Below are 14,611 nucleotides of genomic sequence, written 5' to 3' on the forward strand. Positions count from 1 at the left end.
GTCTACTGAACAACCAGTACAAGCAATGACCTTTTAAACAACCAGTCTCAACAATGACTACTAAACAACTGGTCCAAGCAATGACCTACTGAACAAAAACTATTTAAACAGCAACAGACTGAACAATGACCTACTGAACAACGAGCCTGAACAATGACTTACTGAACACCCTGTCTAAACAATGACCTACTGAACCAGTCTGAACAAAGACTGAATAACCCCGAATAACCATGGTCAAACCAACAACCTACTGAACAAGCAGTCTGAACAGTGGTCTGCTGAACAACCAGTCCAAACAATGACCTACTGAACAACCAGTACAAGCAATGACCTTTTGAACAACCAGTCTCAACAATGACCTACTGAACAACTGGTCCAACCAATGACCTACTGAACAACCAGTCTGAACAATGACCTACTGAACAACCAGTCTAAACAATGGCCTGCTGAACAACCAGTCCAAGCAATGACCCACTGGACAACCATTCTGAACAATGGTCTACTGAACAACCAGTCCAAGCAATGACCTACTGAACAACCAGTGCAAGCAATGACCTTTTGAACAACCAGTCTCAACAATGACCTACTGAACAACTGGTCCAAGCAATGACCTACTGAACAACCACTCTGAACAATGACCTACTGAACAAACGGTCCAAGCAATGACCTACTGAACAACCAGTCTAAACAATGACCTACTGAACAACAGCCCAAGCAATGACCTACAGGACAACCAGTCTGAACAATGCTCTACTGAACAACCAGTACAAGCAATGACCTTTTGAACAACCAGTCTCAACAATGACCTACTGAACAACCTGTCTAAACAATGACCTACTGAACAACCAATCTAAACAATGAACTACTGAACAACCAGTCTGAACAAAGACTGAATAACCCTGAATAACCATGGTCAAAACAACAACCTACTGAACAAGCAATCTGAACAATGGTCTGCTGAACAACCAGTCCAAGCAATGACCTACTGAACAACCAGTCTGAACAATGACCTACTGAACAACTGGTCCAAGCAATAACCTACTGAACAACCAGTCTGAACAATGACCTACTGAACAACCAGTCTAAACAATGACCTACTGGACAACCAGTCTGAACAATGCTCTACTGAACAACCAGTACAAGCAATGACCTTTTGAACAACCAGTCTCAACAATGAGCTACTGAACAACTGGTCCAAGCAGTGACCTACTGAACAACCTGTCTAAACAATGACCTACTGAACAACCAATCTAAACAATCAACTACTGAACAACCAGTCTGAACAAAGACTGAATAACCCTGAATAACCATGGTCAACACAACAACATACTGAACAAGCAGTCTTAACAGTGGTCTGCTGAACAACCAGTCCAACCAATGACCTGCTGAACAACCAGTACAAGCAGTGACCTACAGAACAACCAGTCTCAACAATGACCTACTGAACAACCCGTCTAAACAATGACCTACCGAACAACCAATCTAAACAATGAACTACTGAACAACCAGTCTGAACAAAGACTGAATAACCCTGAATAACCATGGTCAAAACAACCTACTGAACAAGCAGTCTGAACAAAGACTGAATAACCCTGAATAACCATGGTCAAAACAACAACCTACTGAACAAGCAGTCTGAACAAAGACTGAATAACCCTGAATAACCATGGTCAAAACAACAACCTACTGAACAAGCAGTCTGAACAAAGACTGAATAACCCTGAATAACCATGGTCAAAACAACAACCTACTGAACAAGCAGTCTGAACAAAGACTGAATAACCCTGAATAACCATGGTCAAAACAACAACCTACAGAACAACCAGTCTCAACAATGACCTACTGAACAACCCGTCTAAACAATGACCTACCGAACAACCAATCTAAACAATGAACTACTGAACAACCAGTCTGAACAAAGACTGAATAACCCTGAATAACCATGGTCAAAACAACAACCTACTGAACAAGCAGTCTGAACAAAGACTGAATAACCCTGAATAACCATGGTCAAAACAACAACCTACTGAACAAGCAGTCTGAACAAAGACTGAATAACCCTGAATAACCATGGTCAAAACAACAACCTACAGAACAACCAGTCTCAACAATGACCTACTGAACAACCCGTCTAAACAATGACCTACCGAACAACCAATCTAAACAATGAACTACTGAACAACCAGTCTGAACAAAGACTGAATAACCCTGAATAACCATGGTCAAAACAACCTACTGAACAAGCAGTCTGAACAAAGACTGAATAACCCTGAATAACCATGGTCAAAACAACAACCTACTGAACAAGCAGTCTGAACAAAGACTGAATAACCCTGAATAACCATGGTCAAAACAACAACCTACTGAACAAGCAGTCTGAACAAAGACTGAATAACCCTGAATAACCATGGTCAAAACAACAACCTACTGAACAAGCAGTCTGAACAAAGACTGAATAACCCTGAATAACCATGGTCAAAACAACAACCTACTGAACAAGCAGTCTGAACAATAGTCTGCTGAACAACCACAATCTAAACAATGACCTGCTGAACCTATTGAACAACCACAATCTAAACTCCAGTCATGCAGAGAGATGACTGTTGGCAGTTTGGGAGAGTCACATCCCCCTAAAGAGTACGGGGCTCTTTAACGAATGTCGTAAAGGCAGTAACACACACCATATGCACAATGGTGGCAACATTGTTGTGGGACAGCAGTGTGTATGTCGCACAAATTTGTAAGACTGTCTTCCTGTTTTCAGAAACTCGCACGACTGTGGCAGGACTTTCTAGTCACCAGGCGTATGTCTGAGGTGCAGCTGTCACTGACAGATCTACAGCTCCAGCGGGAACTGGCCGTGGTGCTGAACTGTTGTGTTTTTGTTTTTTTTTTGTCAAAGAGGATGTAGGACAGCTGTGCTGCAGAACACAAACAGCGCTTTAGCTGCTCATTGTCCCGGCAGCTGTGAGACTTTGTAACACTACTGTCAATATCACCGAGGTGCACCACAGAACACCACAGGAGCTCTTTCCTACCTGTGGCAATCAGACTGTATAACTCCTCCCCCTTCTGCAGGACCAATACATAATGAACAGAGTTATTCAGAGTTATGTGCAATATTGTTGAACATCTTGTGCAAATTTCTTCTAGTCATTTTGCATAAAGTTGTTGTGTTTATTGTAAAAAACATTCACTGTTTACTGTTCCTGTACTCTGGCAAAATAATTTTCTTTGAGATTGATAAAGTTGATCTTATCTTAATACATGGATTCATGACCAGATGACCCCAATTTAATGTATTTATTCATTCACTTGGATTATTTATCCACTTGGACTGGATTATTTATTTATTGATTTATTTTTATTGAACTGCTGGATACTTGATCATTCTGGGATATTTGATCATTCCTGAGGGAACGCATTGATTGATTGATTGATTGATTGATTGATTGACTGATTGGTTGATTGACTGACCAAATGTCAATGAATAAGTGGTTAAACAATGCATAACTGAACATCCTCTGACTAAACAATGTGTGACAACAGTGATGGATGAATCAAAGGTTTTCTAACAGTGTGAGTCTGAAACACAGCGGCTGACTAATCAATAAATGACATTGGCTAAAGAGACACTCTTAACCTCAGTCCTTGTCAAGTCAGTCACTTCTCAGCATTGTAAATTACAATGAAAGTCTCAAATCTTCTCCCAGTCCATGACATTTAAACAGACTTAGGAGTTAACATCGGTCTTGCAGTATGAGCCCTCTCAAGTCTCAGTAACGTGGGTCACCAGTGAAGTCCTGAATCATGTTCCCAGTAAACCTGTCCACCATGATAAAAAGTAAACTGCTGAGTAAGATACCTAAGAACTGCACTCATTGCATATGGTAAATGTTCTGGTGGTTTTTCAGGTCTACCTATGTTAACACCACATGGTATTTGGGGAAAAGGTCTACCTGCTCAAGCAGCTTTACTTATAATGCTGTGGTATTTGACACCACAAGAAAGCTGGTCCAACATTTCAAGTGGATTTGGGCACAGCTGCCATGAAAAACACTAAATTGGTACCCAACATAGATGAGCAAACTCACATCATTTTTTTTCATGACATTTTTGCCAAATCTTCTAAAAGTTGTATCATCTTGTTAATGTTGTTCTGCAGTCAGCGCCCTCTGCTGTATAAGAACTGTCCTCACATTATTATATTTGGATTTTCATGTGAACAGCATCTGCTGGCTGTTTAAGGTACTGCACCTTTTAAGACAGGCTGGTTTACTTTTACATCTGTTTGTTTTAGGTTAAAGGAAGGAGCCAATAAGGAGATCCTCGGTATCATCGTATCGTATAAAGTCAAGGTGAAGCTGGTCGTGTCTCGAGGCGGGTATGTACTTTCCAGTGACACAAACATCTGCCACCACCACCAGTCTAACTTACCAATTAAAAAAAACACCATTAAACTGAAAGCATGAACTATTTGTCCCTGTAACAGTAATGGTTTTAGCACAGATGGAGACCCTCAGCTTCAGACGATGGGCTGCCAGGGTCGGTTCACACAGACTAGACAGTCTGATGGCCAACAGTATTCAAGAAGGGCATTTCAGAAAGACAATCCAAAATCACAGGCAGAGGGTCAGGATCTTAATAACAGGCAAGGAACTTAAAAAAAAAAAACAGCAAGCAAAAAGTCATAACCTTCGAGATATTAAAGGGGCCAATAAACCAAGGAGCCAACTTCTCACATTACCCTTAAGGAGCAAATTTCAAGTGGAAAGCCAGAGGTGCTTCCCCTTCCATGTAACACAGAGTATCAGAGTGCTGTCTGTAGTGCAGTAGCGCTGCCTGAGCCCCGCGTCATATGAGATGGCAGTGCCAGAGCAAAGTGTGTGCCGAGGGTACCACTACGTCGCTCTCTACCTCCAGGAAGAGTGGAAGCTGGCAGCTATAGGCACAGTGAAAGAATGATAGCAGTAGAGATGGGGAGTAAGTGGTAAGCATAGTCCACCCACAACACCTGCTTCATCCATTACACTGGATGGATTGAACACCAGGCAACCGAGCACCATCTCCAGTTCTTGATTGTACTGTTCCATCATTGGGGTACCACCTCTAGTCCAATAGTACCCCAGTGACAGATTGGCCAGTGCACCAATTCACCTACAGAACTCCTTTGAGAACCAGGAAATAAGCTGGGGGGTGCTATCAGAAACAATGTATACAGGGAGTACCCCCATGGGGTACCCATTCAGAGATGTGCCTTGGCTGTTTGCTATGCTTGGGCAGAGGAGCTTGGGCAAAGGTATAAAATGGGCTTCTTTGAAAACCTGTCAGTTGTTCAAAAGACACTGTGTTCTAGGAGACGGACAGGTGACAGAGAACTGCAAGATGTGGGATCAGGATTGGTGAGGGGCCAGGAGCAGTTGGAGGAGACTGGCAGGAGGGGACCTAGAGTACTTGTTTTGAACACAGACAGAGCAGGCAGAAACAAATTACCCAACACTCCTCAGCAAGGTGGAGGTCCCCCCCCCCCCCCCCCCCGCCAATGAAAGCCAATTTAGAAGTGTGCTCCTACTGCAAGATCTGCTGTTGGAGATCATCCAGTACAAACACCCTGCCTGGCAGAAGACCATTGGGGACTGAAACCCTCACTAAGGGCCCCTGCACACATAACATGTAATTGGGCAAAAAAAAAGCAGAAACCGGCTGAAAATCTGCAAGCAAAAAATGAAATGGGGACCCGCAAAACATTTCACCTGCAGTCAGGAGGGACACACAGTCAGACAGGTGTGCATGATACCATGGCAATGGTTTCGTGCACGCTCGTGTTTGTGCGCATGAACACAGTGCAAGCACGTGGAAAGTTGCGCACACAGCAGCGCAGCAAAAAATATATATTTATAATGCTTAATTCCTGTTCTAAAGAGTGGACTTAGCCTCCGCCTAGACATACACCAGGAAGTCCTGAAACAATGTGGATTAATGTTCACCCTCTTATGTTTTACTTGAATTACCTGATGCAGTCATCCCATGAAGACATCAGCCAGGCTCTCGTCTCATGAAGAGACTGATTCCATGTCATGAACACATAAGTCGGCATGGTGTGTCCAGCATGATCCACTGGTGAACGCATTGCAAATGTGATATGTCTTTTAATTATTACAATGTGGGGACATCCCGCAGTGGCACGTGCCTCATGGTAATTTTCTGCATAGTATGATATTAATACAATAACATGCTTTTGGAGGGCGGTATGCATTTTCAGAGGCCCTCCGTCCATGCCCAGTTGCCCAAAATGACAGATATTTGCTCTCGTCTAACTCGGGCGAATATCTGTCATTTTGAGCTCATTGGGCACTTAGAAAAGCTCTGCCTTTTCTAAGTGCCCAACGAGCGGTGTTGGATGTTCGTGTGTGGCACCTGGAATTTGGCTGACACCTGCTGAGAGGGGGTCTAATGGACACTCGCTGTCTTTCGGCTGCTGGTGTACGCGAATGGTTGTGGCGACAGGTGCATGAGGCGTTTGAGGCGACTCCAGTTTTTCACGAGTGGCATGCAATTCCTCCTTCGTGCGCCAGTCGGCTTCAATTGTGTTATGTGTGAAGGGGCCTTAACACCCGTTTAACGAGTTGCCCAACTTTGTTTCATTTCCTTCAACTTGAGCTGTTTCATTAACTTCTGCTTCTAAGGACTATAATAATCCTTCCATGTTTGCTGTATTCTGTTTATTTGATCTTTGTTATTAGTTTTTATCTAAGCAGGGTCCCCCTTCTGAATCGCCCGTTTGCTTGAGGTTTCTTCCTCAAAAACGTCTGAGGTAGTTTTTCCTTCTCCCTGTTGCCTACTTGCTCAGGCAGTTTGGTGAGGTCACTCTTGTGAAGCACCTTTGGGTGACTTATGTCGTGATTTGGTGCTATATAAATAAATTGAATTGAAATGGAATTTCTTCATTTCCTTCTGCTTCAGCCATTTCATCTTCGTTTCTAATTCCTTATTTTGTTAAAGTGGGCTGTGTGATGATGGGCAGGTAAATGTCTTTAAATATGTTTGCTGAGCCGTATTGGTCTTACACTCCGTGTCAGCACACAGGGACTGGAACAGGGCCTACTGGGTTAGGAAGTGAAAGACATTTTTGGGGAAAAGTCCATATTTTAAGAATAAGGAAGTCACAATATTGTGAAAATAAAATTAAAAATGTTGTTTGTGCACGTCTCAGCCGGTCATTGACGGGCCAACAGAAGAGACAGTGTTGGTAATGATGAGTGGACAGACTCTGACGCTGACTGATGTTTGTTTGTTTGTTTGTTTCAGACTCCTGGGAGATCTGGCTGCCAGGTAAAGCTTCACTTCCTGTCTGTGAACATGGTGATTTACAGAGGCCACCTAAACAAACATTCCGACTGTCATGTTTCTGCGACGTTTCTAGCGATGTTTCGGTTGAACTGCCCTTCACACTGATGCACCCAAAACCACCTGAAGAATCCATCTTCAGAGACGGTGAGAGTTTAAGATCTGCTCTTTTACTCAACCCAAAGGATGAGCTCACATTCACTAAACATTTATTTGCTGCCTCCCCTCCTGTAGGGGGCAGTCAAGTGAATTCAGTCACCTGAATGTTTGAAGAAGTAGCAGAAACTGAAGCTGAGCTTTAGTCGTGCTTCATTGGGTTTATTTGTAGTTTCACTGTAGACAGAACTGGAAATTAGTCTACCAGGGGTCAGATTAGAGCTGAACCATCTCTGTGTGAACACGTCCACAAATTTTTTTTTTTTTTAATTGTAATTGTGTCATGATGACATCGTAGGAATGTGACTAAGGACAAACATGGAAGAAGCAAGTAGCTCAGTGGGTTAGGGATTTGGACAACCAATATCTAGATCTGGGTTTGATTCCTGGTTGTACTGTCAGTCTGTGTCTTTAAAGAAGACACTTCATCTTCTGTTCATGAAGCTTAGGGCTAGCGGCCAGCAATCACCTTAACATTTTCTCTGCTCTCCTGTCGATTTATTTGCTGATACCTTAGGTGAGGTTTTTCTGGCTGACTGATTCTGCTCTTTTTCTCTCTGACCGAGGTGCGGAGGGCGTTGTGCGGGAGCGGTGTCTGTGGACAACAGGATGCTGGACTGACCGTGAGATGTCATGCTTGAAGCTGATGCAACAAATGTTTGATTTCCCGTTTTCTGTTTCTTCTGCTTTGTAAAACTTTGTAAAAACCTTGTAACCGTTAGAATGGCCTAAGCAGAGGGTTACCCCTCTGAGTCTGGTCTGCTTAAGGTTTCTTCTTCAATATCATCAGAGGGAGTTTTTTCTTACCACTGTTGCCTGTGTTCTTGCTCCGGGGGTTGGTAAGGTCAGACCTTACTTGTGTGAAGTGTCTTGAGGCAACTTTCTTGTGATTTAGCACTATATAAATGAAAATAAATTGGACATTGAAAATGGACTGGCTTCTTGTCCACCAGGAGCTGTAGGCTGTTTCCCAATTCAGGGGCCATATCTTTCTAAGGCTGCATCCTACAAAGATCTGGCTTTCTAAGACAGTGGAGCTGGAACAAATCATTCTGAAAGAGACGGTCCAGCCTGCGGACCGCTCCAGCCCCAGTTACCAAGCAAGCTTGATGTCTGCACTCAACAAGCACATAGAGTCCGAAATTGTCCCTTCATTTTTTTTTTTTTCAATCATTTTGTTATAGGTGAAAAAAAAACCACATGATGACTTTTGGTGTTGTTTGAGGCGTGAAGCACACATCTGTTGATTCCTTTGTTTCCAGAGAAAAGAAGGTGGCATTTGTCAACCACATTCCAAGGAGCCTTCGAAATGAGCCGAGGTTCACCACTGTGAGGGATGCAGCCCCTGAATTGGGACAAGTGGAGATAAGCACTCGGGCCTTATATCTGACTTCATAAAGTCCTTTTGTCTTCCAGCTGACCACTTAGTGGTGACTGGAGAAGCAACAGTCTCTCCACTCACAGCCGCTGATACTTCTAATTCCTTCAGCGGTGTCATGGGTTTGAGATGGAGGTGTTTGGTGATGCTAATGTCTTTGCAGGAACGATATAAGATCCACGTCTTCAGGGTCCTGGTGCTTCCTGTCTTGCTGTTTGGTTGTCAGACTTGGACTCTAACCGGTGATCTAAGATGAGGACGTGATGTCTTTGGTACCAGGTGTCTTTGGAGGATCTCTGGGTCTGTGTTTAATGAACATTTGCCCGGTAAGACTCGGGCGAGGGGGACCGCTGACATGATGAGGGATTGTCAGCTGTGACAGACTGGACATGTGGTCATGATCCAGGTGGTCCTCAGAGACACTGAGAAGGATGAGTGATGTCATAAAGATGAATGCCAGCATCAGACTGTGAAGTGAAGAGCAAAAGGCACCAACAACAGCTCTCTGTGTCTTTGTCTCAGGTGCAGATGAAGCTCCGGTCGACACAAACCTGATCCAGTTTGACACACAGTAAGACTTCCCCTCTTCTACCTCCTGTCCATGCTTCTTCACCACCGCCCTCTGATTGGCTGAGCTGGCGTTTATGACCTCATCAGTGGTGCTGCTGTGCATTAGCGGCGAGCTCGTGTTTCAGTCATAATGCGTTCTAACGGCTGACTAAGTGGCTGATGGCGGCAGCAGGAAATGGGCGGCACGCCGAAAAGAAGCCATATCAGGAAAATATTTGAGCAAACACACGATCCATTATTTCATCAGGAAGAAGGCGTCGTTTTCTGCCTGCAGCAGCAAGAAAATCCACAACAGATCCACAGAATCCTTCCACTCAGTCACAGCTTAAACCTCCATTTCTATTCAACAGTAATAATTCAAATTTTACTTTCAGAGCACTGCAGTGATGTGACATGCTGCCACCGTTTATCATCAGTGAGAAGTAATGATGACAACATCCGCACAATGCAACGCAACTTATTACACCTTAATTAAAGGGACACAAAATACACAATGACACAGATAAAATTCAGCTCTATTACCTGTGAGAAGAACAGCATCTGGTCTAATATAATAATAGATCTAGAGCTTTTATTTTCATTGCACATATATACAACGAAACGTGTCCTCTGCATTTTTTAGACACAATCCAACCACTAGGGGCAGTGTGCAGCCACAGTCTGGCGCCCGGGGACCAACTCCAGATGTAGAGACGCTGCCTTGCTCAGGGGCGGAGAGGGGAGCAGACCCTAAATAAGCATGCTTTTTTAGACTGTGGAAGAAAACCCACACAGACACAGAGAGAACATGTAACTCTACACCGAAAGGACGGGAAGCGATCCCATGACCTTCTTGCTGTAACCAAAGAAGTCACATCAAAACCAAATATACAGACATTATAAACATAATCTAAAGATACAATACGCAAATAAAATGAGTTTAAATAAATGCAGAGTGGGGTGCCGTCTAGGGTGAACCCCTTGTCTTGACCAGGAACCACTGAGATAGGACCCCCCACCCCCACTCATGGCCCTTAATTGGAATGAGTGGGTTTAGAAAATGAATGAATGAGTGAAATGAACCTTAATTATATAAGTAGAGAAAATAAGACTGGCTTTAAAGGACTCAACACAGCTTGACCTTCTGACCTCCAGGGGCAGGTTACTCCACAGAGTAAGTCTGCATCCTAAAGCTTCATGAGCTCCACAGGATAAGAGGCAGCGTGTGCTTTCAGTATTTTATAGGTGAGCCTTAAAATCTACTCTGGCACTCACAGGCAGCTGGGACAGGTGTCCTACTCTGACCCAGAGTGGGACCATATGTACACTGTCAGTGTTAATTTAACACTGGTGATTTTGCTGTGGGGGTGGTCTTGAACCAGGAACCTACCACTCTGGAGCCAAATGGACTGAACTCTTTGGAATCAGTCTGTGATTCTCAGTGAAACACACCAATAAACAAACCCCAAAAAGAACCTTCCCACAACCACACACACTTATGTTTTTATTTAGTCTCACAGACAGGAAACTGACTCACAAACTCACACTTGGTGGGATTATTTGTTCATCAGGAGCAGCGTGCGACAGTTTTGGATTTTAGTGGTGTGGATGTCAGTGTTTGAGTCACTGAAGGATTTGATTGTGTTGTGTTCCAGGTCCGTGCTGTGCAGTTCCCAGCAGGCAGTGCTGCCACACTGCAGGGCACGGATTTTAATTTTAGACATTTATTATACATTGCTCGAAAATGTTTTTTATAGTATACTAGCAGAAATACTCATATGCAAATTCAAAAGATTCAAAAGTAATTCAAAAGATCAGAGAATGACAACTGAAGAGGACTGTAAATACTGGCCATGGGTGCTGTCCTTTTGTCGGTATCTTGAGGACATTAGGTCATTAATCTGTGGTTACTGAAGAAATCATTTTCATGGCCACATCCAAAATTGTTATATGAGAAACACCACTCAGCCCCCAAAAATATGATGTAACTAGAGCAATCAGAGATTTCTGACATCTACCAATCAGGATCTGGATCATCTCCAAAATTCAGTGGAGTCTTCCAGCCCTAATATCTATCTGTGGTGCAAGTTTGGTGAGCATCTGTGAAGTTGTTTTGATGTAAGTGAAACTTGATCCAGAATCCAGGTCTGGATCCAGATCACCTCCAAATTTGAATGGATTCTTCAATGGCAAAATATGTACCTGTGTTGAAAATTTCATCAAGATGCGTTTGACATAATCCTGCTAACAGTCAGTCAGACAGACAGACAGACAGACAAAAGCAGGTAATTTTATTACATCCTTGGCAGACATAAAAAAAACACCTGAACCGAGGTTAGCCTGTTAGCTGAGCTTGTTGGTGGTCAGACTTCATTTGTCCTGGACGGGTCACCCAGGCTGCACCTCTTTAGCCATATATGGTCTGCAGACACACACACACACACACACACAGATGGACAGATAAATTGCTTTATATGTCGGATTACACTTTTTCTCTGATCCAGTGACTTTGGCAAAAACTGTTTCTAAAGCCAGAAAGTTCATCCACATAAATAAAAGTTTATTTTCACTAAAGATTTAAACAATTTGTCAAAAGACATTTCATGTTTTCAGCTTTACATCCAAATTATGTCTGGTCAATACATGTCTCATGTTCAGATAACTGAGATTGTTCTGAGTATATTGATATGTAACGTGATCGTTTATATTATGTGCAAGTTTAAAGGGGGAATTACTGAAGGTATAGAAACATGAAACTGGACACACCAGCGAGTCCCCGAAACGCTGTTAACCCCCCAAACGTGAATCGGTTGCAAATCGTGAATTATCTGTAAACCATTAATTGCAAAATGGGAATACTGAAAAAATATCTCCCAAAACACAGGTCTTGCAAAACGTGAATATCCTTCAGTTTATGGATCAATTACTGCCAGAGATCTTGATCGCAAACCCTAGCACCCGGGGGGGTCACTACAGCTGGAGAGTTGGAGAGGTGATCCGAGCAGCTCTCACTTTTGATGTCAAGCGTCCAACCCCGCTGGGTGTGTCCCGCTCCGGGGACAGTGTCAGTTGGGGAGTTTGACTGGGACGGTCCACCTGTCAAACTCAGAGGACAGAAACCTCCGCTGGAGACTAAAGTTAGAAACATATTCACAGATTCAAAGTTCACAGATCAATAATCTCAAGAGAAACATTGTAGAAAAACAAACAACACTAGTTTGTAACCCCAGGAAGGTAGACAACGAGCTACAACCTTACTGTTATCCATATGAGCTGGAAAACTAACTTTGACCTGAAGGAGCAGACAGCAGAGAAACGTAGGGACCATCTACAAAGTGCAAACACCAAAAGAGACACAAGAAAAATATGGCCTCCATCACAAGTGCATGTGAGAGAACTGCTGCTCGACAAGTGGGAGTTGAAGTGGGCAGGTGGTCATGACAAGGAGTGGACACGTCTGAAAACCAGTCTAACCACTGAGCCGTATTGTCCTTCAAAAAACAGATCAAAATATCCACTGACTCGTCCAAGAATGGCATTGGAGCTGTGTTACTACAGGCTACAGGAGAGGAGTGGAGAGCACACATTCTGAGAAGATTGTGTGTGGAGCACCCAGGAATGGAGAAGTATGAGAGGAGAGCACATACAGCCATCGACTCAGGCTTGAGACCAGAGGATCCTCGGTTCAAGTCCCAGCCTGACCGGAAAATCACTAAGGGCCCTGTCCCACTGGCGTTTAGGAGGATTTGCGTATGGATTGCGCACAGAATTGGCCCATATTCGCCAAACATCCGCAATATCTGTGTAACATGCCTGTATGAGTCGGCCGTCATCCGAACACGTCCGTGATCATCCGCAGAGGCACACATGTCTGCAGCCAGGATTTTTGAGCTGTTCAAAAATCTGGATGCAGATAACATCCACCTCACATACTCCATATACGAGGTCTATTAGAAAAGTATCCAACCTTATTATTTTTTTTCAAAAACCATATGGATTTGAATCACGTGTGATTGCGTCAGACAAGCTTGAACCTTCATGCGCATGCATGAGTTTTTTCACGCCTGTCGGTTGCGTCATTCACCTGTGAGCAGGCTTTGAGTGAGCACTGGTCCACCCCCCCTCATTGCTGTTTCATTGCCAGGAAATGGTGGAATGATTTGGGCTTTTTTCCATCAGAATTTTTTCAGAAACTGTTAGAGACTGGCAGCTGGAAACCATTAGAAAAATTTATCTGGCTTTCGGTGAAAATGTTACGGGCTTGGTAGAGAATAAGGAGTGTTACTGTCGCTTTAAGGACGGCCCCCAGCGGCTGTGGGGCACACCGCGCTCCGAAGCCGCCATCGACAGGCTGAACGACCATTTCATTTCTAAACGGTTGACTGTCTGGATCCGTGACCATCGTGTGCCATTTCTCTGGTTATCACAAGAGCTGGACATCAACCATTTTCCGGCAGATTTCACTTTTAACAAGAGATTTTGTCATAGAAAGCCGAGCGGAGGCTTCACGCGTCACGATGGATTCGCTACTGGAGCGAGACAAAACCACCTCCATTTTGGTCTCACAGGACGGCTTTGAGATGGCGTTCAGACAGCTGTCAGTGGTTTTTCCATCGAGTGATTATCCGAGAATTTGTGGATGTGCCTGGACATGCCAGAACATGTCCCGTGAGGCTTCATCACGGCATTGCTTTGCGCCATGCGGCACCGCCACGACGCGCGGGATTCCTCCGCATGTCTGTCTCAATGTGCCGAAAAAGTGCTGATGTCCATGTCTTTTCACAATTCCTGTGCTAGTCAGACGATATCCCGGATAAAACACAGCGTCCAGTTTGGAAATGAACGGCACATTCCACTGTTACAGCAGTTTTTGTCATGGAAAGAGGAGCGGAGGCTTCGCGCGTCACGGCGGTGCTGCATGGCGCACAGCAACGCCGTGATGAAGTCTCACGGGACATATTCTGGCATGTCCAGGCACATCCACAGTTTCTCAGATAATCACTTGATGGAAAAACCACCGACATCTGTCTGAACGCCATCTCAAAGCCGTCCTGTGAGACCAAAACAGAGGTGGTTTTGTCTCGTTCCAGTAGCGAATCCATCGTGACGCGTGAAGCCTCCGCTCGGCTTTCCATGACAAAATCTCTTGTTAAAAGTGAAATCTGCCGGAAAATGGTTGAT

The 14,611-nt window shown here is 44.0% G+C and overlaps 1 protein-coding gene across 1 annotated transcript in view; it reads left to right on the forward strand.

Moving 5' to 3' along the window:
• Nucleotides 1-14,611, forward strand: part of arrb1 (arrestin, beta 1) — a 261,216-nt gene that overhangs the window by 212,046 nt on the left and 34,559 nt on the right. The window contains 4 exon segments of the mRNA XM_034168704.1: nt 4,301-4,384; nt 7,309-7,332; nt 7,424-7,494; nt 9,404-9,452. Coding sequence (XP_034024595.1) covers nt 4,301-4,384; nt 7,309-7,332; nt 7,424-7,494; nt 9,404-9,452 — 228 coding nt within the window.

Source organism: Thalassophryne amazonica, chromosome 4 (genome assembly GCF_902500255.1).
Source record: "Thalassophryne amazonica chromosome 4, fThaAma1.1, whole genome shotgun sequence".
NCBI lineage: Eukaryota > Metazoa > Chordata > Actinopteri > Batrachoidiformes > Batrachoididae > Thalassophryne > Thalassophryne amazonica.